The sequence below is a fragment of the Trachypithecus francoisi genome, unplaced genomic scaffold (genome assembly GCF_009764315.1).
Source record: "Trachypithecus francoisi isolate TF-2019V2 unplaced genomic scaffold, Tfra_2.0 Lachesis_group0, whole genome shotgun sequence".
NCBI lineage: Eukaryota > Metazoa > Chordata > Mammalia > Primates > Cercopithecidae > Trachypithecus > Trachypithecus francoisi.
In genome coordinates, this window is record NW_022681453.1 from 123,972,975 (window position 1) to 123,994,564 (window position 21,590).

Consider the following 21,590-nt stretch of genomic DNA (forward strand, 5'->3'; position numbering starts at 1 on the left):
GTTGGTCAAGTTACTAGATAATCTTCAAATCGTTTACAGATTTACTTCCTTCTTCCTGTCTTCTCATTCCATCAATTATTGAGAGAAGAATATTGAAATATTCAACAGTAATTGGAAGCCCAGTAATTTCTATTTCCTTTGAAGCTCCATCATTTTTTGCTTCATATATTTTGAAAGTGTTATTAAATGCATTGTCATTTTAAAATGTTTTGAATTGGCTGTTTAACATTGTATTAATAACCTCCTTTTTCCCTGTAAATCTTCTGAGCTTTGAAATCTAGTTTGTCTATTAATGTAGCCATTTCAGCTGTCTCTTGATTAGTGATGGCATGGTATACATTTTCACATCATTTTATTTTCAGTCTATTGATGTTTTTCTATTTGAAGTCTATTTTACATAGGCAGCATATAGTTGAGTCTTGCTTGTTGATTTAATCTCACAATCTCTGCCTTTTAATATTTAGGCCATTTACACTTAATTTGCTTTGTCATAAAGTTACATTTAAATTTACTGTATTTCTGTTTATCTCTTCTGTTCTTCCTCTTTGTATTTCTACCTCCATCTGGATTAATTGGATATTTTTTACGATGACATTTTCTTCTCCTTTGGTGGGTTCTTACCTGCAATTCTTTATTTTTAGTGGTGGTTTCAGGATTTACAGTGCACATCTTTAACTGGTCACCATCTACCTTGAGGTGATATTTTAAATGGGCTAAATACTTCATCTTGTTTTCTGCCTCTCTTCCCTCCCCTACCTTTTTACCTAAGATTCTGACTACTTAGGTATTAGCCTGTCCAAAGTTGTATCACAACTCATTCATGCTCTGTCCCCACCCTCTTTTCCAGTCTACGTTCTCCGTTTTTGGATAGATTCTATGCAGCCTCCAAGGTCGTAAATCATTTCTTCCGCAGCATCAAATCTGTGGTTTATCCTATCGGGCCATTTTTCATCTCACATGTTGTTTTTGCCTCTAGAAGTTTAATGACATCTTCTGTGTCTCTACTTAGCTTTTTGAACATATGATACGATTAATCTTTGAATAATGTGAGTGTTAGGAGCACCAGCCCCCTGTGCAGCTGGAAATCTGCATATAGCTTTTTGAATCCCCAAAATCTTACCAACTAATAGCCAGCTGTTGATTAGATGCCTTACTGATAATATAAACAGTTGAATAAGATATATTTTGTATATTGCAGGAATTAAAAATTATGCAGAATGAATGAAGACAGACCAAAAAAGAGTATGTACTTTATGATTCCAATCATATAACGTAATCTAATCTCTGGGGATGGGAGAGAGGTATTACTAAGGGACAAAAAGAAATGTCTGAAGGTTAACAGATATATTCATCATCCTGAGTGTAGTAATAGTTTCAATGGTGTATACATAGGTCAAAATACATCAAATTGTTCAAGTAAAATACATACAGTTCATTTTATGTCAACTGTACCTCAATAAAACTGTTTTTAAAAACAAAAGTATGGTAAAAAAGAATACGATGGGTAAACTGAAGCTTATTTATTCATAAAAATACTTTCATACTATGTACCTCATCAGGTTGTAGTCAGGACTAAAGGGGACAGAAAGAGCACCATCTCCAACACAAAGTCGGTACTAATCATATGGTACCCAGCAACAGTACCATAAACATACTTACTTCAACTTTACATTACTCCTAGGATGTATGAGAAATTTTTATGATTAACAGCCAGAAGCCTGAGAGAATTCTGAAAACTAGAAGCAAAAGTGAAAAGGAAGTACAACAGGTGAACAAAAATGTGTGTAAATACTTATTCGAGTGGTGAGCTTTCATCAAGTGGAATTGTTTAACGATGTTTGCAAACTTATTCAGACACTACAGAAAAATCATTTTGCACCTTATTTTGCTTGTTTAGGCACACTAAACAAAGAATGGAAAAAAGCAAAATGCCTGAACTTGCAAATTTCCATTTTAAAGTTGATGCTGTGCCAATGGCTGTTTGTCAAAGGATGTCATCAAAGATTTGAGAATAACCAGGGTTATTATTTTAGTCAGTCTCCAAATTAAAATTTTTTCCAGTACAACAGAATCAAAGAGACAGCTAAATCAGGTAATACTAAAACCACTGGGTATCTTGTTCCAGTTTAACATCATTTAGTTACTGCAGTCAGGAAACTCACTGAAAAGCGGTGCAAAGGTTCTAGGCTGAAATGGAGCTCAGGCACAAAAATATGCCTGGCTCTCTACTCAGGCCGAATGTCTGGGTGTGTGGCTGTATATCATACAGGACAGAGCACCATTTTCGAGGTCGGATTAATCAGATAAAAGTACCAGATTGAGTATTTCTTAAAAGAGAAATCCATCTAAGCCACCAACATTCCAACAACATTGGGAAAGTCTATTGTTCACTTCATGTAGACAGACACTCAGGTATCTCGATCCAAAATGAGAAAATGACAATACCTAAACTTACAGGAGTCTATGCAGTATTTTCATGTATATCATTTAGTCTTATCCCCATAACAAATAGGCATTATTATTATTATCCCTCATTCACAGATAGTGAAAAGGAGGCTCAGAAAGGTTAAGTGACTCGCTCAGTCTTAATGCTTCTTAAGTGGAGTGGAACTGACATTCAAACTTAGATTTTCTGATTCAAAAATCTATGTTCTTTCCATTAAATAATGCCACCCCTAATTGCACCAGGCTGCAAATGCTTTCTTTATGGTGCATTTCACAGAAAACGTTTGATGATTGTCTGACAATTAAGAGTCTGAATGTCATGGAACATCAACTCTCGAAAGGACTAGTAACAAGACTGATACTTGATATTTCAACATTTAAAATAAATTATATGCTGTTAGAAGTTTTATTAGAAAAACAGAAGCAAGCTCCAGCTTTCACGTAAATTATAAGAAATTTACCTGAATGAAAAGGAAACTGTTGCTTGGCTTCACCAGTATGTGCATCCCAAATAATTGTAGTCTGAGAGTAAAAGGAAAAGAAAAATAAACTCACGCAAAGAAGTTTATCATAGATGCATAAATTATATGCCTAACTGTATTAAAGCAATATACAATGTCAGAGTGGATTTAATTTTAAACACTTTATCCCAAATAGTATCACAAGGCTATACTCCACTTTGGGAGCAAATGACTATTAAGTAGTTTGGTTTTTCCCTGATGATTCTGCATCGGTCAACTTACTTCAAATAACAATTATTGGCAGTCTACAAAGCGTGAGGCATCGTATTAGATTTTGCTTTAAAAACTCCATTGCAATAGTACATTAACGTAAGATTCCTATAGATGTTTACTAAGAGATTAAGTTCTTGGTTAACAATGCAATCAGTTCTCAATATTGAAAGATTTTAAAGGCTCATATTTACACAAAAAGGCAGCTTTGAATTTTGGCAATACTTAAAGCAAGAACCTCAAGTATTGTATAGTGGCAGTGACTATCAACAGGACTCAACCTCTCTCCTTCCCAGCCTACTTCACTTTTCTTCCCCTTTTGCCACTTTTTTTATTGCTCTCTGAATATAAAGAGTGAACCAGTTTCTCTTCACTTCCCCGTTTGACACCACACTCAATTATTATCATGTCCCTTCCTGGATTAAGATAATCTTAAACCCTTATTTAGGAGGAAGAAGGTCGTATTTCCAATTCATCTATATTCACCAGCCAAGTTAGATGAAGACTAGCCAGATTCTGCATTTCATATTAGCTTCAATTAAGTACCAGGAGTTCGGCTAACAGACCAGCTCTAGAATTTCCCATGGATTCACTCCAGAGCCATGTTCACTGGTGAGACTAACTAGAAACCGCAGAAGGGAAGCAAAAAAGTGCAGAAGGTATGACATTGGTTATGGCTCAAATTCCAGCTAAAATTAAAAGTGTTCACATAGATAAAAGGATAAAAACATTTTGATAAGTAGATTCAGGAATGAGCTGATAGACCTAAGAAAGTATTTCTATCATAAATTCATATTTGAATTTCCCAAATAGGAATGTTTATGTGATTGGCAGCTAAGACAAAACATTGCTTTCAATTAAACCCTGTAATACATTCACCTTTACAGAACTTAATGAGCTTTTACCTTGTCTACTCCAGCACTTAGGATGAAATTTCCTTTCTTATTCCATTTTAATGCAAATATAGGGCCTTTATGCTGCCCTAAGGTGCTAGCAAGGTTACCTAAAATTCAAAAGAAAAACATTAACATTACTTTAAATTTTCTAACTTCAGATCAACAACAAAATAAAAAGGAAAATGCTTCATTTACCATCTTTAGTCCATATTCTGGCAAACCCATCATAGGAACCAGTTGCTAGAAGTGTACCTTCACTCTGCCAGAGAAAAACATTTCTTTAATTATATAATCTAGATACGGTTTATAATTTAATTGTTGTTGAAGTATCTCATCCCAGGTACAGAAGAGAATGAAGACATTCTCTGCTTCAAAACTTGCCAGTTTTGCCTACTTGTGAGTGCCACTAACGGCCCATGAAACCCTTTCACTGTTGTGAAGCTAGCGTTGTACGGGGACCTTATATCCAAAGCTCAACAATTGACAGTAATAGCTCTGGACCAGGATCTACATCGTCCCGCCTCATGCATGCCCAAAGTATTCTCACAGACTCACACAACTAACAATGAAGGTAGAGTGGTGGATTGGGGCGAATATCAAATTCATAATCTTAGAATGATTTATTAGAAGTAAAAAAAGGAAAACTTTAAAATGTGATTAGAAGGTTTTATATGGCCATTCCTCTAAATCCTTTACTGTCTAAAACAAAGTGTGTGTGTATGATCCAAACAATATCGTTGTTTCAAATGATCAGATTCTTAAAAATTTGAATGTTCCTTTCTATTATTAATCCCTTCCCACTATGAAATATTTGCCAATAAAAAGAGCAACACAAGCAAAAGAGCCAGAAAAGAGCGCAGGCTGACTTTATAGTTAATGAAGTAAGAATAACTGCCTACTTTACCAGGAGGAAAAGTCCATATAAATTTGTCTCAACTTATATTCCCTTGCTACGCGCCTTGCCTCGATGAATGGTGTAATAAAAGGACAGATCTAACTAACTCTATGCAAACGCAAAAGTTACAGATTATAGTAAACAGACTATTGCTAGAATGACTAAACATTACTGGAGAATGAAATCCTGCATTACTTGACATATTCTTGATGGGTTTTGGTAAGGTCATTCAAAACAAGATCACCTATTTCACATCTCTCAAGCCATTTTAGCAGTATGGCTAAGTGACAAACAGAAACAAATGCTGGTTCTGGGAAATGCAGACTCAGTTCTGCTAAGACATGGCAATCCCTTAGGGCTCTATCTGAAGAAGAAGGGGAGCCATGTTGAAGTCAACAGTAAAAGCTTATTTCCAGATTCTACACAATGTTAAGTTTCCTCTAAACTATCAGTCCCTAAATGTTTTAGTTCATGAACTGCTCAACTAGGCAAAGAATACTTTAAAGATGAGAAATCTCACAGGCTCTCTTGCTTTAGCCACGGAAAAGAATCATTGATCAAGGATGATGTTTTCCAAGCTCACCGTGATTAACACATTTTCAAAAAGCCCACACTTTTCAAAACTATAAAATGCAGTTCAGAACTACCAAGCTCAACAAACCAATATTCATTCATTAACCATCCTTTTCAGTGTAAACTGTAAATTTCATTAAATTAACATGACCAGTGGGCCAGGTACCATAAGAAAGCTATATGTCTGAACTAAGATACAATAAGGGCCCATATTAAGAAAATAATTCTATCTTGATCCTACAAGTAAATAATACTACCATGTGCTAAACCCCTTTGGAATTTTTAGAATTGTCATATGGAGGGGAAGAGTAAACATGCTGCTGGCAATTTTGGAAGAAAATGCTAAAAATACCTAGTTACGATTTCTGAAAAAACATGTCACAGAAACTGAGAACTTTAGTGGGAATAATGATTTTAAAGATAGATCTCATTCCTTGGGAAAAGAATTAGAAGATCCTTGAGAAAGCCCACAAAGGGTTGTTAAATAGAAGAGAAAAGAACATTCATTTGCTGAGGAAGAACTACTATCGTGAGATATTCTTTGCAATGCTGAAATAGATCTAAGAGGTTTGGAGGTGGGGCGGGGGCTAGCAGGGTGAGGTAAGAGATGTATTTATAACTAAATGGTGAGAATTTATCAACAATGAAGTCAAAGTTTTTTGTAAGTCAGAGTAGTCAAGTTGTCCTGAAAGATATTGAATCATACACAGAATCAGAGAATTAGAAGATTCCTACAGTGGGAATAAAATTTAGACGTTATCTAGACTAATGATCCCTAAAAGGAAATTGGTAATAAAGTTGTAACAGTTCACAGAACAAAGAGAAAAAACAAGAACATGTTTTCTGCTACATAGAATTCTTTTATCCCCCAACTAAGAACTCGGTTGTTATGGATTTAGTATGTTGTTTGTTATTATGGTAAGAATTTTCGCCTATTATCTCAAATATTTAGGTACCATTTTCACAGATCTACTTGACATTTAAGGAAAATGAAGTACAGAGTAAAAAGTAACAACTTAACCAAGGAGATGCTGCGGGATATACTGAAGAGCTGGACATTGTACCCTGGTCTAAGGCAAGTTTGTGTCTTTTAACACCACAGTGGAGGAGACGGCTGGCAGGCGATGACTCCCAGTTTGTTACTAGTTAATAAAACCCCAATTTCTGAACAAATAGACAAACCCTGCAATGAGTCTGAGGCTCTGAGGGTTAGGTATACTAGTAATTATATCCATCATGGATATAGTGACACTCACATTCCAATCTAGAGATGTGACATCCTTGTTGCTTGGAACATCTTGCCCTCCTTCTCGTATACAATGTCTAAGTACTAACTGTGTAGAGCCACTGGTGCTGTTCTCACTAAGATTCCATATTCTTGCTGTTGAGTCTCCAGACCTATAAAAGCATGCAATGTATTTTAAATCCTCATGACATTCTCAACTATCAGAATCAAGGCAAGATATTTACATCCAAATATTAATAAGGCAAATAAAAACTAAACTACCACAGATTTTCCAGTATTTCTCCCATTCTACACGTTGGGATCCCCAAGTGTTCTCGAAACAGTAAGTTTAATTAAAAATTCTACAATTACTTCATGAAGGAATAAAACATTTACAGCGACAAAATGGCCACAAATAAGCAACAACAGAAAACCTGAATAATGCATATGTTTATAAAACGCTCAGTAAGATATTTGTAAAAGCCATTTTAGTATCACTTTGAGAAACACACCCTGATGCTAGGAGATCACTAACAGGGTTCCAGGCACAGATGAAAACTTCAGATTCATGGCCCCGCAACACAACTGCTTTATTAGGAGGGATTTCAACATCCCCATCCACTTCCATCATATCAGTATGATTATCTGCATCGTGAAAAACAAGTAAGCAATTCCAGTTAGGCAGTATTACAACATGGCGGATGGGTGAATTCTTAACTAGCAAATACCTTCCTTTATCACATACAGTGTTAACATTATCAAGTTAAGCTGAACACGACTACACAGTCTTAGTCACATAGAAAATAAATTCTTACCTTTAATTAAGTATTGACCACACTTTTTTTTTTAAGAGGGATGGGGGTGGGGGTGGGATGCAGACTTTAAATGATTAGACTTAAACATGGATAAAACGATAAAATGGTTTGAACTAAACATAATGTCTACCAGTACTATTCTGAGTTTCTGCCAGTAGGGGTTGCTGATATCATTCATATAACATGAGTTGCCTTTCATCTCAATGTCAGAGCTCTATGGTATTTGTTGATAACTAGTATTACAATTTCATTTAGAAATCAAATGTAGATACAAAAATTCATTTAATGATGGGAAAAGGGCTTCTAGATATTTTAAAAAGAAAATAAAAGTAAATCTAGCTTTTTGGAGCTTCAGGAATAAAAATCTCAATTGTGTGATCCAAGTTAAGGAAACAAGTTGGTGCAAGTAACAGATGAAATTATTTCGGCATAGAAGATGGGACATTCTGTTAAGGCAAGTATTTCCTCTGAGAATCAATTTTTTAAAATTCTTATCTCCTGGGACCTTCCTGGGGGATGGAGGGTGGGAGGAAGAGGAGGATCAGAAAAAATAACTGTTGGGCACTAGGCTTAGTACCTGGGTGATGAAACAGTCTGTACAACAAACCCCTGTGACATGAGTTCATCTATTTAACAAATCTGCACATGTATCCCGAATTAAAAGTTTAAAAAATAAATAAACCATGTAATTAAAAAAAAAAATTCTTGTCTGAGCTCACTTGCTATAGTATGTGCTCCATTCTCCTCCCCATTTGCTGTGTTTTCTCCATTTTTTGCAGATCCTTGTTGGCTGGCTGCAGCTGCGGCAGCTGCAGCAGCTGCTGCCTGTTGCTGTGCAAGCTTATCTCTATAAGCTTGTTGTCTTGTTTGTACTACATCAGGCATTACGGCATCTATCAGGGACAGAGACTCTATTGGTCGACCATCAAACAAGGTACCATCCTGGATTTGGAAAATTGTGAGAGAAGAAAAATCAAAGGCAATATTTAAAGTTATTTGTATTTATACAAAATCAGAAATGAAATGAAAATCTTCATTCCTAGAAAAATATTTGGAGGAACTTGCTGAATTCATATAAGAAGTCCAGAGGGAATAAAGAAACTACAAGCAGCAACTGGAAATGACTGCTTAAATTTTCCTTTTTATTTAGTTCACACTATTATTACAGTTTAGAGCTGTACAGATAGAGCTGAAATGAAAGGCATAAGATGTAGGCCAAGCTGATAAACAGGTTTATTAATTAGATTCTGAAATTCTGTTAGTCAAAGCAACAAACAATATGGAATAGCTCATATAATGATCAGAGGCCTGGTGCCCCATTATAGTAAATACCTCTTTTAAAAAACTAAAAACTTTGAGCTAAAAAGTTTCTTTTATTTGTGATTTGATTCAAATATTAAAGCAGAAATAGACTTCATGAGCTATAGTGCTCTTGAATATTAGGGAGTTGTTGAAATTTCCAAAGCTCCACTTATTGATATTAGGAAGTTCCTAATAAAGAGTTCTCCAAGTAAGCACAAGAAGAGACACAAACACAGAGCAAGTCAGAAATACAAAGAGTACAAATTAGCCGGGAACATGCATATGTGAAGTCTGGTTCACTTAAACTGGTAAACGCGTACCAGTGACAATCTACAGTGTCATCGTAGGGTAATGTGAGCTGCAAAAACACAGCACGTTTTTGCAGTGTTTCTGAACTGCAATTGTAACGTAATATTTGAGGAACGGAAGAAAATATTTTAACTTATAAATAATTTTAAAAATATACTACACCCAACACAGATACACTGTGGAATAAGCGCTATGTCCAATTTATACACGTTGTAAGAAAAAATTTAGTTTTGTGTTAGTGGATTTTCACTCAAAGAGCTGAGGAAACAAACAAAAAAATCCATTTTAGTATATTATGTAATTTCTAATTCTAGTAATAATCATTGATACAGAAATCATGGATACTTCAGTTTAAAAAATACTCGCAAAAGTGGAACATGTTAATCTCTGAAATAAAAGCAATGGGAAAAGCTCCATACTATACACAAAAATTTTAAACTAGGCTGGGTGTGGTGGATCACCTCCCAGCATTTTGGGAGGCTGAGGTGGGCAGATTACCTGAGGTCAGGAGTCAAGACCAGCCTGGACAACATGGGGAAACCCCATCTCTATAGAAATACAAAAATTAGCTGGGCGTGGTGATGGGTGCCTGTAATCCCAGCTGCTCAGGAGGCTGAGGCAGGAGAATCGCTTGAACCCAAGAGGCAGAGGCTGCAGTGAGCCGAGATTGCGCCACTGCACTCCAGCCTGGGCAACAGGGCAAGACTCCGTCACACACCCAAAACAAAACCAAAACCAAAAACAACATTTTAAACTAGACCAGGGGTTTACAACCTTTTTCTGTAAATGAGTAGACAGTAAATATTAATTTAGGCTTTGCAGGCCATAAGGTCTCTGTCGCAACCACTATTCTGCCAAAAGTAGCCATAGACAATATGTAAATGAGTGTGGCTGTGTTCCAATCAAATTTTATTTACTAAAACAGAGAGCAGCATTTGGCTAATGGGCCACAGTATGCTGACACCTAAGCCAAACAAACTATTCACATGTAGTCCTTAGATTGGCAGTACCATCCAGAGTTGGCTTCAACTATAAACTAGTTTAAATTAGGGTGTATTCAAATAATGTGAGAATTTACAATTTTCAGGCCAATAATTATGATCTTAGCATTCCACAGCACAATGCTGTTAATAAAAATTATTTATTAGTGTTTACTTATAAAAACAGATGAAGGCAAACAAACTACTAGGCGCCAACACCTTGCCGGTGCAACCTGACTACTACATTAGGGATGATCTGTCTGCACTTTTGTTAACCTTGTGAAGCTAAAGTGAGAATACTGAATAAGCAAGCAAGACAGCTGACTTAACGGCATATTTAAGAGTAAAAATTAGTACTTGAAGTAAGTCTTCCTTACCTCATTAATACTAACTTCTGCTTCTACATACTGTAGACCTTTCTGGATGATAGAAATCAATGCAGCAGGTGGGACGAGGGCACCATTTATATTGGACTGACTGATATGGCTTTCTATACCAAAGGTAAATGCTGAATGAGAAAATCCTAAAAACAAAAGAAAAGGCATGAGAATTTATTTTCCTAGTGGCAACATTCTAAATGACACACAAAAAAGATCACTATAATCTTACAAAATCCCATTCTAACCATTTAAAATCCCAGACCAGTATGCTAAGGTCATGTGTGTGTGTGTGTGTGTGTGTGTGTGTGAACATGTCAGCCTTTACGTGTTTTCTTTTTTCTTTTTCTTTTTCTCTTAATTTTCTTTTTTTCTTAATTACTTAATACACTCTTTAAAATTTCTAGTAAATACTTGATTATGTAGCTTCAAATTTTCTAAAATGTAGTCATAGTACACAACTTTTCTTAACAAAAAGCATCAAACTTAAAAGGTAAAACAAGTCTTTGGAAATCATGTAATTCAACTGCTTCACTTAAGATAAATCAGGCAAAGATAGATTGTTACATTTAATATTTCTGTAGTATATTTTAACATTTTTTACATCTAGAATTAAGGAAATTTATTTCAAATTTTCTTTCATCCCAGTTCAAGTATTCAGCATTTCTCAAAAATGGTACACATAATACGTTTTAAATAGGAATTCATTCATTCTGAATAATCTTCATTTACTTCATGTAATTGTTAACTACTATGTAGTTATAATTCAATAATGTCTTTAAAGCAATCTAGCACTCAGGTAAAATCTGAAGTATTTAAATTTCTACATATAAACTGTCAAACATCTGATAAATTCAGTATTTTGGAGCTCTTTAAAACTACTTAGGAAAACTAATAAAAACTAATTAAAAATAAATTTAAATAGTAAAAAATCATAATGGTTAAATACCATTTTATGTATGAATTAAGTGCTTTAAAAAATACCAATTCTTTGCCACTTAGTAATAATAACTCATCTATATGAAATATTTAAGAAATAAACAGCTAGCAAATGATTATCTGGTTTATAGGTCTGTATTAGCAATTCCTTAGTTTTAACCTGAAATACTTAAAACCAAAGCACTTACTTAATAAAAATCTCTTTATGCTGGCCTTGCTTTTTGTGCATATCTGGTCAAAATTCAAAGGTAAAATTCTAATAAGCTGATAAACCAAGGACGGTTATTTACTGAAATAATAACCATGATTTATCATTAAGTAGTAATTTTTATAAAGTATTTTAAACAACTAAATTGTACATGTAATACAGAATATTAATAAACATTTATACTAAATAAAGGAAATAAATATGGGCTTATTTTGGGTCTTGGTTAAACTGATTTAATCTATACAGTATCTCTGTTGGCTAGACTGTCTAGTTTTTCTAGACTGTCTAGTTTTTCAGTGTTTAGTACATGTCTTTTTTGGACTTTGTGCTTCCACTCTTATATTCCTTGTGGTACTGATAAACAGTCTAGTATAAAATACTGTGGGCTCACAAACAGCATGTGGCTAGGAAAATTTGGTTATTTGATAGTCAAAGTACACCTAAGTTGATTTTCCTCGTAACCCCCACCTTCTCTCTTTGGAACACCTAACCCATTATGTTCACAACATCTAACCCACACAGTGGAAAAGGTAAGCGGAAAAATGTTCCCTCTAAGACCTTGATTTCAGCCCCTGATTTTGCCCATAGGCAAGATCATAATTAAATGCATTTATAATTTGCACCTTAATCTGAACTCACAGAGATAGCTAAGAAAGATACCAATGGGGCAGGGGGTGGAGAAGCACCGTTTTGATTTGTCCCTATCAAGAAACCCACAACTACCCGAATATGAGTAGATTTCAGATCACCAAGGTAGAAAACAGAATAAGGATGAGGGAGGATGGGCAGAAACAATGAGAGACACAGCAGCAAAATCCTTAGGCAGTGAGGTTGGAGATTCCTGTTTTCAATTATATATCCCCTCCCTGAATAAATTCACAGTAAATCATCCATAGTAAAAACAGCCAAACAGCCAAGCAGCTTAAGAGATTTAAGAAAACTTTGAGACAGAAGACATCATTTATGGAGGGCCTATACCACTGTGCACAAACATATAAGTTTATTATTTTATAATCTAATGGAAAAACACAACTAACAAATGAGAAAGTACAGATTCAAATTCATTCAGAGCCTCTACTCCTCCTCTTGAACAGTTAAAATATGGTCAAGGATAAAGCTAAGGGAGAGAGTGAGCTCCTGTTTCCCGACAGAAAGTAAAAGATGACTTTTGTTTTCAACTCAGGGTCCTGGAAAGTGGTTACACAGTGCATGAAACAATGAGCCATCTTACTGCCATATTTACTGCCAAGGTTTTGAAAGTGTCTTGACTTATATAATGCTTATAAATTTGTTTGAAGTACATGATTTCTGTACACTTTATTCATGGCTGTAATTTAAATAGTCAAAATTGTTCAATTTAGACTCTATTTAATTAGCTTATAGCGTTTAAGTTTAAAGTAATAATATGTTCAAGAATAGCAGGTGGAACTGTGCCAATTTCCGGCTGGAATGCTGCCGATATCCTCAATTTGTTCTGTCAGACCAGGAGAAAAACTATCACAGGTGCTTACATGCATCTGAAGGTACTGCAGATGTACTTACGGTGCTCTCCAATAGCAACAAAACATCCCTGAAGTAGTCATTAGCATTGTTCTGGCACTTCTCATTAATGTTTACCCTAGAGAAGTCCCACACTTAAACGTTCTGCTGAAATGTTGAATTCAACTAGAATATTTTATTTATTTCTAGCCATGGCATTACATAGCAGTTTAAAATTATGATGTTTGAAATTACTTTTCTTCTTCCCCTCCCTAAAACTACTTTTCCTTAGAAACCTCTGATCTCATTTCACTACACCTGAAAGTCATAGTCATCCTAACTCCCTGTTCTCTCTCGGTCCCTGGCATTTGACAATTTACCAAATCCTACCATCCTACTCCAAATCCTACCACTCTACCATCTGTATATACTCACAGACCCTATACTCATCACCTTACCTTTTCTGCCAGATCTGTGTGTAGTCCCCATTACACTTTGCTATATACATTTCTTTCCCCTCCTCCTCAATTCAGTATATATGCCAAGCTACAGCTAGACTATTACCTGTAAAACAAAAAACTGGTCATATCACTTCTTGCTTGAGAATTTTCAATGATCCCCTTGGCCTTCATAATAAAGGTCAAACGCCTAACCATGGCACACAGTTGTTTTTGTAATCTGGCTCTTCTGTTTCTCCAGTCTCATCTCAATACTACACACCCCCCGTCTCACTCCCATTACACAATAAATTCAAGTGGTGGCAAATAGATATAATTTGAATATGCTGTGTTATGTATCACGCCTCTGAGCCTTATGTGCTCCTCTGCTCTTTCTCCTATCGAATGGAGGTGAAATCCTCTTTCACTATACCAGGGCTAATCAGTCTCTCCTATGCTGATCCTAAAATTTCTCTATGTGTGGCACTTAACACACTGGTTATCATCTCTGTGGCTATGGTTGTTTGCCTTTGTGTGACTACTAGACTGGGATCCTGATAAAAGGGTTTATGTCTAGTAATCCTTTAATTCTGGGAAACTAGCACATTACTACCTGAGTCAACAAGTACTCAATAAACATTTTTTAAATTAGAATGCAATTATACTATAATGTATTTTGGCACATAAAAAAAAATCTGTGACTCCAGAAAAAGCATATGACTTAAGTCTTCCTTGGAAAAATCTAAAACTTGAACTAGTTTCGTGCCAGAAGCTATTTCCATTTATCTGTAAATATACATGCAGAAAAGGCTTTTTCCAGGGACAGCTTTTGATTTATATAATAGGAGGCAAAAGAGACCACCTAAATCTGTTAAATGTTAGAATCCGGCATGACCATCTAAAATAGCATCCCTTCTTTCCAAGGGTAAGAGCAAATCTGATAGTGCCTCTGTAATCAAGTACACTCTAAACACTGACTAGGGTATTGAGATTTAGGGAGTAGAAGAGAGACTCCAGAAAGAAATAAGGCTGAAACACATGAAGTATATAGCCATTCAGTGACAGAGACAAGCAACGGCAGCTGGTAGGGAGTGGGGTGGCACGCATGAGATCACAAAACAGCCATTTTCTATAGATTGCTTGTTTCAGGAAGTGCTTTCTGTAAGAATGTTAGGGACTGTGTTCTCAAAGGAGAGTTAGTCATATAGAGCCTGCCAACTCTACCTTGCAAATAGGCAATACAAGAATAAGAAAATGGACCCTGAACGCCAAGGTTATGGTACAGGATGACTAGATGAGACAAACTGGTGAAAAAGGCTAAGCTTAAATATGACCACAACATACTGCATCTGAAACGAAAATCTGATTGATCCAAGGTCCTATTTAAGCTTCAAGTCAGAAAAACCTAGCAAAATTATACTCATGTTCTCATCATCCAATGTTTCCTTGACTCCAACTCTGCCATACAGATCCAGATATTAGAAAAGGTAAACAGGATGGGGAAAAAAATGACACAGGGGATCTTTGTCATTGAAGAGCTAGACCTAGTACTTATACACGAGCCATACAATTTCGTGCCCTAATTTTGCCCTTAAAAATACATGTAACTATGAACATTTTAAATAAATAATACTTTCTGAAATAATTTTAATAGCATTGTAATACTCAGCCAGTAAATTATTCATGTCATGGCTGGACCTTTGAACTTTTCCAATGATCACTATTTTAGAAGAATCTTACCTCAAATATCTATATGTATAGGCTTTTGCCATGTACAATTTTTTTTTTTTCTCTCTCTCTCCTTAGGATGGATTCCTTCAAAAGCTGAAGGGGATATAAGCATTTTAAAGAAGGTTTTCATCACTGCCAAATTGCTTTCCAAAAAAATTATACAAATTAATAATTTCAAAAGCAATTTACATGTTTCCTTATACTCTCACTATGCTGGCTAGTCCTAAAAAACAAACAAAAAAATGCTAATTAACACTGAACAAATTCTCTGTTTGACAACTATTAAAGGGCCATTGTCCTTTGATAAGTGTGTTAGCAGGACTGTGTAATATGAATTTCCTGCGTCAGCAAAAAATGGTAATTCAGCTTACAAAAAGAGGAGAAAAACTTATTTGGGGAAAGAAACAGAATTATAATTATCAGTATTTATGACAACTGCTTGCTGTTTATTGTTAATTAGTCATGGATATAACCATGTGTATAAAATCAAGGTTATTCTATATTACATTTGATTATAAAACAAAACTATATACCTACTTGCACGTCTGTAGCTGGTCATCATCTACTGATAAAAACTGAAAGGCAGACTGAAGGTGGACATACCAGACGCTGAGCTCTCTTCAGTGCAGTTCTTCATGCCTAGAAGCACGTTACTGATAACCACTTTAACCTGACTCCATTGAATCCACTGGTAATGTCTGTTTATAAATGGCACTGGGCGTAAGGTACACAGGACAGAACGGCCCAGTTACATTTATCTGAGTCAACAAAGAAACTGCACTGTAATATTCATTAACCATTACAGGGCTAATGTGAAACTGCTACAATAAAACAAAAAAAATGAATGAAAGAGCTATACGTTACATGGTAGTACAGGTCAGAGCTTTAATGTTATACATAAAGGTTAGTTTGTGCCTACTGTGATCACGTTGTCTAAATTAAAAAATAATTGTCTATGGTGCTGACTTGTGATCTTACAAACAAATACAACATTTGAAGTAATAATCACCATCTCAAAAAAAATGGTATGGTACAAGGCCTTTATTTCTAAGGAGACAGAAAATCCCGTTGAAAAAGTTAGGGGGAAAAAATGGAGGGAGTTAGAGTGCAAGAGAGATAAGGAGACCCTTCATAAACCAAACTCTTGAAGCCTACATGTATCATCCTTCTTATATATCATCCTGGTTAATACTGAGTGTCAACTTGACTGGATTGAAGGATACAAACTATTGTTCCTGGATAAAATTGTGAGAGTACGGCCAAAGGAGATGAACATCTGAGTCAGTGGACTGGGAGAGGCAGACTCACCCTCAATCTGGGTGGGCACCATCTAATCAGCTGCCAGCACAACTAGGATAAAGCAGGCAGAAGAACATAGAAAAGACTAGACTTGCTGAGTCTTCCAGCCTCCATCTTTCTCTTGTGCTGGATGCTTCCTGACCTCGAACATCAGATTCCAAGTTCTTCAGCTTTTGGACTCTTGGACTTACACCAGTGGTTTACCAGGGGTTCTTGGGCCTTTGGCCACAGATGGAAGGCTGCACTGTCAGGTTCCCTCCTTTTGAGGTTTTGGGACTCAGACTGATCCACCACTGGCCTCCATGCCCCTCAACTTGCAGATGGCCTATGTGGGACTTTACCGTGTGATTGTGTGAGTCAATTCTCCTTGATGAACTTCCTTTCATATATACACATATCCTATTAGTTCTGTCCCTCTAGAGAATCCTAATACAGATTGTATATATTTCCTTCTTATATATTATCTTTCCTATAAATTCAGTATGCAACATCAGTTATTTTTTAAATAAATTTTTTAAAAGTAATAATATTCAGAATCACTATCTAGAAAGTTACTCATTTTAGCAATAAGGACATTCTGATTTTGCAATTCCAGTTAGTCTTTTAATTATAAGATGTGACTGTTTCATAGCTTCCAACAGTCAAGTACAATATAAATGGAGAAGTTATAGAGCTCTTAGACATGTAATAGTTAAATCTAGTATCAATAATTCTTTCCCTAAAGCAAATATACAACTGAAGCAAGATAAAATGACATCTTCTTATAGAAAAGAGGTTTTCTTGTAAGAAAGACAGGTGTCAGAAAGTTCAAAAATAATTGCCAGAAAGTATTTCTTCAGAAAAAAAAATAAACCACAACTGCAAATAACCACAGGAGTCGATGGTGACGTAAAAGGTGGGGGAGAGATTAAAAAGGTCCAAACCACCTTAGTGCCTCTAAAATTAACACTGTATCAGGTTCTACTATATGCAACTTAGCATGTACCACTAAGTATTTATCTGCATATAGTTGCTAGATAAGTTACTACGGCAATGAAATTAATGCCCTTGGGCAAACACTAATTAAAGGAACAATACTTTTGAATCAAGTTAATCATTACTTACAGTACTATATATCAAATACGCTCAATTTTCAAGTCATTTCTAAAGAGAAAAAAATCATTTTATTCCCTAGGAAATATTTGTTGAATAGGGAAGTCTACTTCATAAACAGGCAGAATGGTGAGGACCAAAGAAATTTGCATAGGGTGAACTTTCTAGTGATAAAATTGCAAAAAATAAAGAGTTACAATAGTTAATAAAAATCCTACAATAAATGTATTTTTCTTTAGTTTTGATGAGTCCGAAGGATGGCTTATTTAAAATAGAGAAGTCCATCAAATATTTGAGGCTGAATATCACAATGTAAATCCCTTCTCCATAGCAACATATTTTGTAAGTGAAAAAAAATGAATCTGAGAATTTATGTAATTTTGGAGGAGGAGGGAAACTTTCAACAGATAGCATCTTCTAGTATTGACAACAGTAAAAAACATTTAAAACAATTTAAGTGATTTTCCCTCTGGAGATAGATACCACAGTCAACGCTGAACAATATGCAGAGAACAAATGTTAAAAGTTCTTACAGAAAAACAGTATTACTAAACCACGTATTTATCAAAACATAAAAACTTTCACAACGTGTTTTTGGACAGTCTTTAGATAATAAGACAGGCCAGGGGGAAATTTTATTTTTCCTTTTTGGAAGTCTTCACAAACCAGTACTTTGAATGTCTCTGCACAAATCCTTCCTTTGCCACGATGTTCCTTTTCTGCTATCTCCTAATCCAATTCAGTGCTCTATTGCAGGGAAAGCAGCAGTATAAAGATTCCAGTTTGTTCAGTATTACTTTAGATCTTTCAAGAAACATAGTTATAACCTAAGAGCAATTTATATCGTATTTCTCAGATATTGAATGACTAATTCTCAGTAAGTATCATTTGTAGGTTGTGGTGACAAATATGACGAATCCCCAAAACAACCCAGAGAAGACATTACTGTACTTGATGATTCTGAATTAGGATCTATTGCAAAAATAGTCATATTTTAGTACAATTGGAGATCAGAACCAAGAAAAAGCTTTTGGAATAGGTGGCAAGTGCCCAGATCTAAAGCTAGTATGAGCATTTGTTATGGGTGAGATTCTGGGTTCTGTCTGAACTCTGTGCTGAGTTCACAGAACTGTAACATTCTCAAACTCTCTTCCGTATCCTATTTCTGGATGCAATTTCAAATAAGTATCTCGTGGCATCCTTTAAGACATAAAAATGCCTTATTATTTCTGCTACCTCATGATTCCACCTGACCCACAAACACAAATAAACACTTTGAGTGGCAGTCCCTCTTTAGGATATGTTCTCATAGCCCAGACTGCAGCAGGTGTACACTCCATGCTTTCTACTTCATCTTGAATACTCAGCATAATTTTTCTGTCACGATATTGTGAATACACTAAATACCTGTTATGAATTTTCTTGTCAAGTTCTAATTGTCCTACAACTAATATAGACCAGTGGCTTTCAAACTTTATTAAGCCAAAAGAATCACCTGGGGCATTTGTAAATTGCAGATTCCCAGGCCCCACTCAGTGTGACTCTGATGCAGGTAGTCAGAGGATCAAACTTCAGAACTCTTACATAAGCAGTTCTTAAATTTATGGCAAGTTGCAGTACCGGGAAAACTGCCATAAGTCAAAATGTCATCAGTTGGGTCTGATTTTTCCCTATAAATCATAATGTAAATTTGAAATTACAATTTTTACCGAGGGACTGGTGTTCACATTTTTAGAAATGTGATTTAGCATCGCCACTACATTGTAAAGTCTAAAACTTTGTAAAGAATATACAAAGCACACCTAAGAACATACTAAACAATCATGGAGAACTTGATATATCAGTCTACCATACAAATTTTTAAAAATTTTTGCTTTATGTTTATTTCAATACAAAACACCTTAAAACATGGAATTTAGAAGGGTTTTTTCTCTAAGAAGAAAAGCAAGTTGAAGAAGACTTTTGGGCCAGGTGTTGTGGCTCACGCCTGTAATCCCAGCACTGTGTGAGGCCGAGGCTGGCGGATCACCTGAGGTCGGGAGTTTGGGATCAGCCTGACCAACATGGAGAAACTCCGTCTCTACTAAAAATACAAAATTATCCAGGTGTGGTGGTGCATGCCTGGAATCCCAGCTACTCGGGAGGCTGAGGCAGGAGAATCGCTTGAACCCGGGAGGTGCCTGAGCAACAAGAGCAAAACTCCACCTCAAAAACAAAACAAAACAAAACAAAACAAAACAAAACAAAAACACACTTTTGATAATATTTTATCTACTCATTCAGAAATTAAACGAAAATATTATTTTATTGCTCCTTTTTACTGTTTTCTTACAGTAACATCAAGTATCAATTTGTGGACTTTTGTTTAAAAAAGGAAAAATATGAGTGCTCTCATTAACACCACTGAACCACAAGGTACTGCTGAGCTATTCAACTGTTTCTAACTTCCAAAAGCAGTAACTTTATATGGTTCAACCTAAATAGTTGTCTTTACCATACACCAACAAGCCTTTACAATATATTTCCCATCTACTGATCCTTCACATGGTTTTTGCTCCAGTGTCCAAAAGTCTCAAAGCTCTGGCTTAAAAGGTGATCAAATTTAAAAGCAGAAAGCAGAGTTTGCTCTAATCAAAAAACTTTTTTTCCATTTTGGTTGAAAGTACTACATAACAATTTTCAAACACAAGTATTTGAAATTGTTAAACTTGTTTACAAGTTACATATGTAACAATCACTAGTTACTACTTTTTCACTTTATTAACCATTTTATCTTATTCAAAACAATTCTTTGGAAGTCGTCTTTTAGATCTGCCTTCAGTACCAGTCTACCAGTTTAAACAAGGAAAACAAAACAAGAGCTATTAACTTCGAAGCTTCATTATAAATTATTCTCTGTGGGCTTGGATACTAATCTCTCTTTCCCTCCCTGTCCTTCTGGACATCACTTTCACAGCTGTTACACCTCAGAGAGCGGCAGTGATCGTGCTTGGGAATAGAAAACCTCTACCCCCAAAAAATGCTCAGCACTGAAGAACAACTGGGAAAATCTCAGCAAGCAACAGGCTCTCAGATCGAAAGCCATGTTTGTATTCCTTGTATAGGAAAGGACAACTAACTATGCCACACAAGAAAAATGATTCAAGTCTCAAAACCATAAACTAAGGGCTCAATATTCTACAAGCTCAGACCTCTACTTCATCCTTCCATCCTCCTTCACACTTGCCTACCAAAGTTATCTTTTTTACGGGGCACCTCACCTTACTAAAACATTACAGTAACTTTACAGTATAATTTCTAAAATTCAATCTCTAGACCATGACATTTGAAACCACCAAATGCTTTCATTTTTTAGTAGCAATCGGCACTTCCATTGCAATTAACCTTTCTCATCATCCTATACCTCCACCCATACCCAACCGCGTTCCCTCTTCTACTTTTAAATTTTTGCTTAATCCATCTACATTTTCCCTTGCAGTATTCCTTTTATCTATCAATAAAACTTGGAAGATCACTGATTGATTTAATATCAGTTGCTTTCAATGATTTCTATTTATAATTACTCCCATTACAATAATAACAATTCAGAACAAGGATACACTTAATCAATTCGGATAATAATTTTGAAAGCATTCTAGGAAAATACTGTTAATTTAATTTCCAAAATATGAACTACAATTAGGACCACAACATTTAATTGAGGATTCTGGATACACATCATCAAACTGATGGTGGCTAAAAGCTTTTACGTTCCTACTAAACATATGCAATAATCTCACCTCATAACAAATTTAAAAAATGGTCTTTGAACAGTGAAAGCCGAACTGTTACAAATAATTGCCTTGTTTCCAACATAT

General features: G+C 35.5%; 1 protein-coding gene across 7 annotated transcripts in view; it reads right to left on the reverse strand.

The window, feature by feature from the left end:
- TBL1XR1 (TBL1X receptor 1) overlaps nucleotides 1-21,590 on the reverse strand; it is a 184,114-nt gene that overhangs the window by 23,131 nt on the left and 139,393 nt on the right. For 6 of the 7 annotated variants that reach the window (XM_033211741.1, XM_033211742.1, XM_033211744.1 and 3 more), the window contains 7 exons: nucleotides 10,549-10,694; nucleotides 8,300-8,522; nucleotides 7,278-7,410; nucleotides 6,797-6,938; nucleotides 4,268-4,331; nucleotides 4,082-4,179; nucleotides 2,907-2,967 (listed from right to left, as the gene is read on the reverse strand). In XM_033211741.1, the coding sequence (XP_033067632.1) occupies nucleotides 2,907-2,967; nucleotides 4,082-4,179; nucleotides 4,268-4,331; nucleotides 6,797-6,938; nucleotides 7,278-7,410; nucleotides 8,300-8,465 (664 nt within the window). In that variant the 5' untranslated portion in view covers nucleotides 8,466-8,522; nucleotides 10,549-10,694. Of the gene's footprint in view, nucleotides 1-2,906; nucleotides 2,968-4,081; nucleotides 4,180-4,267; nucleotides 4,332-6,796; nucleotides 6,939-7,277; nucleotides 7,411-8,299; nucleotides 8,523-10,548; nucleotides 10,695-21,590 lie in introns of those variants that run through there. The other variant, XR_004437201.1, reaches the window with a different exon arrangement.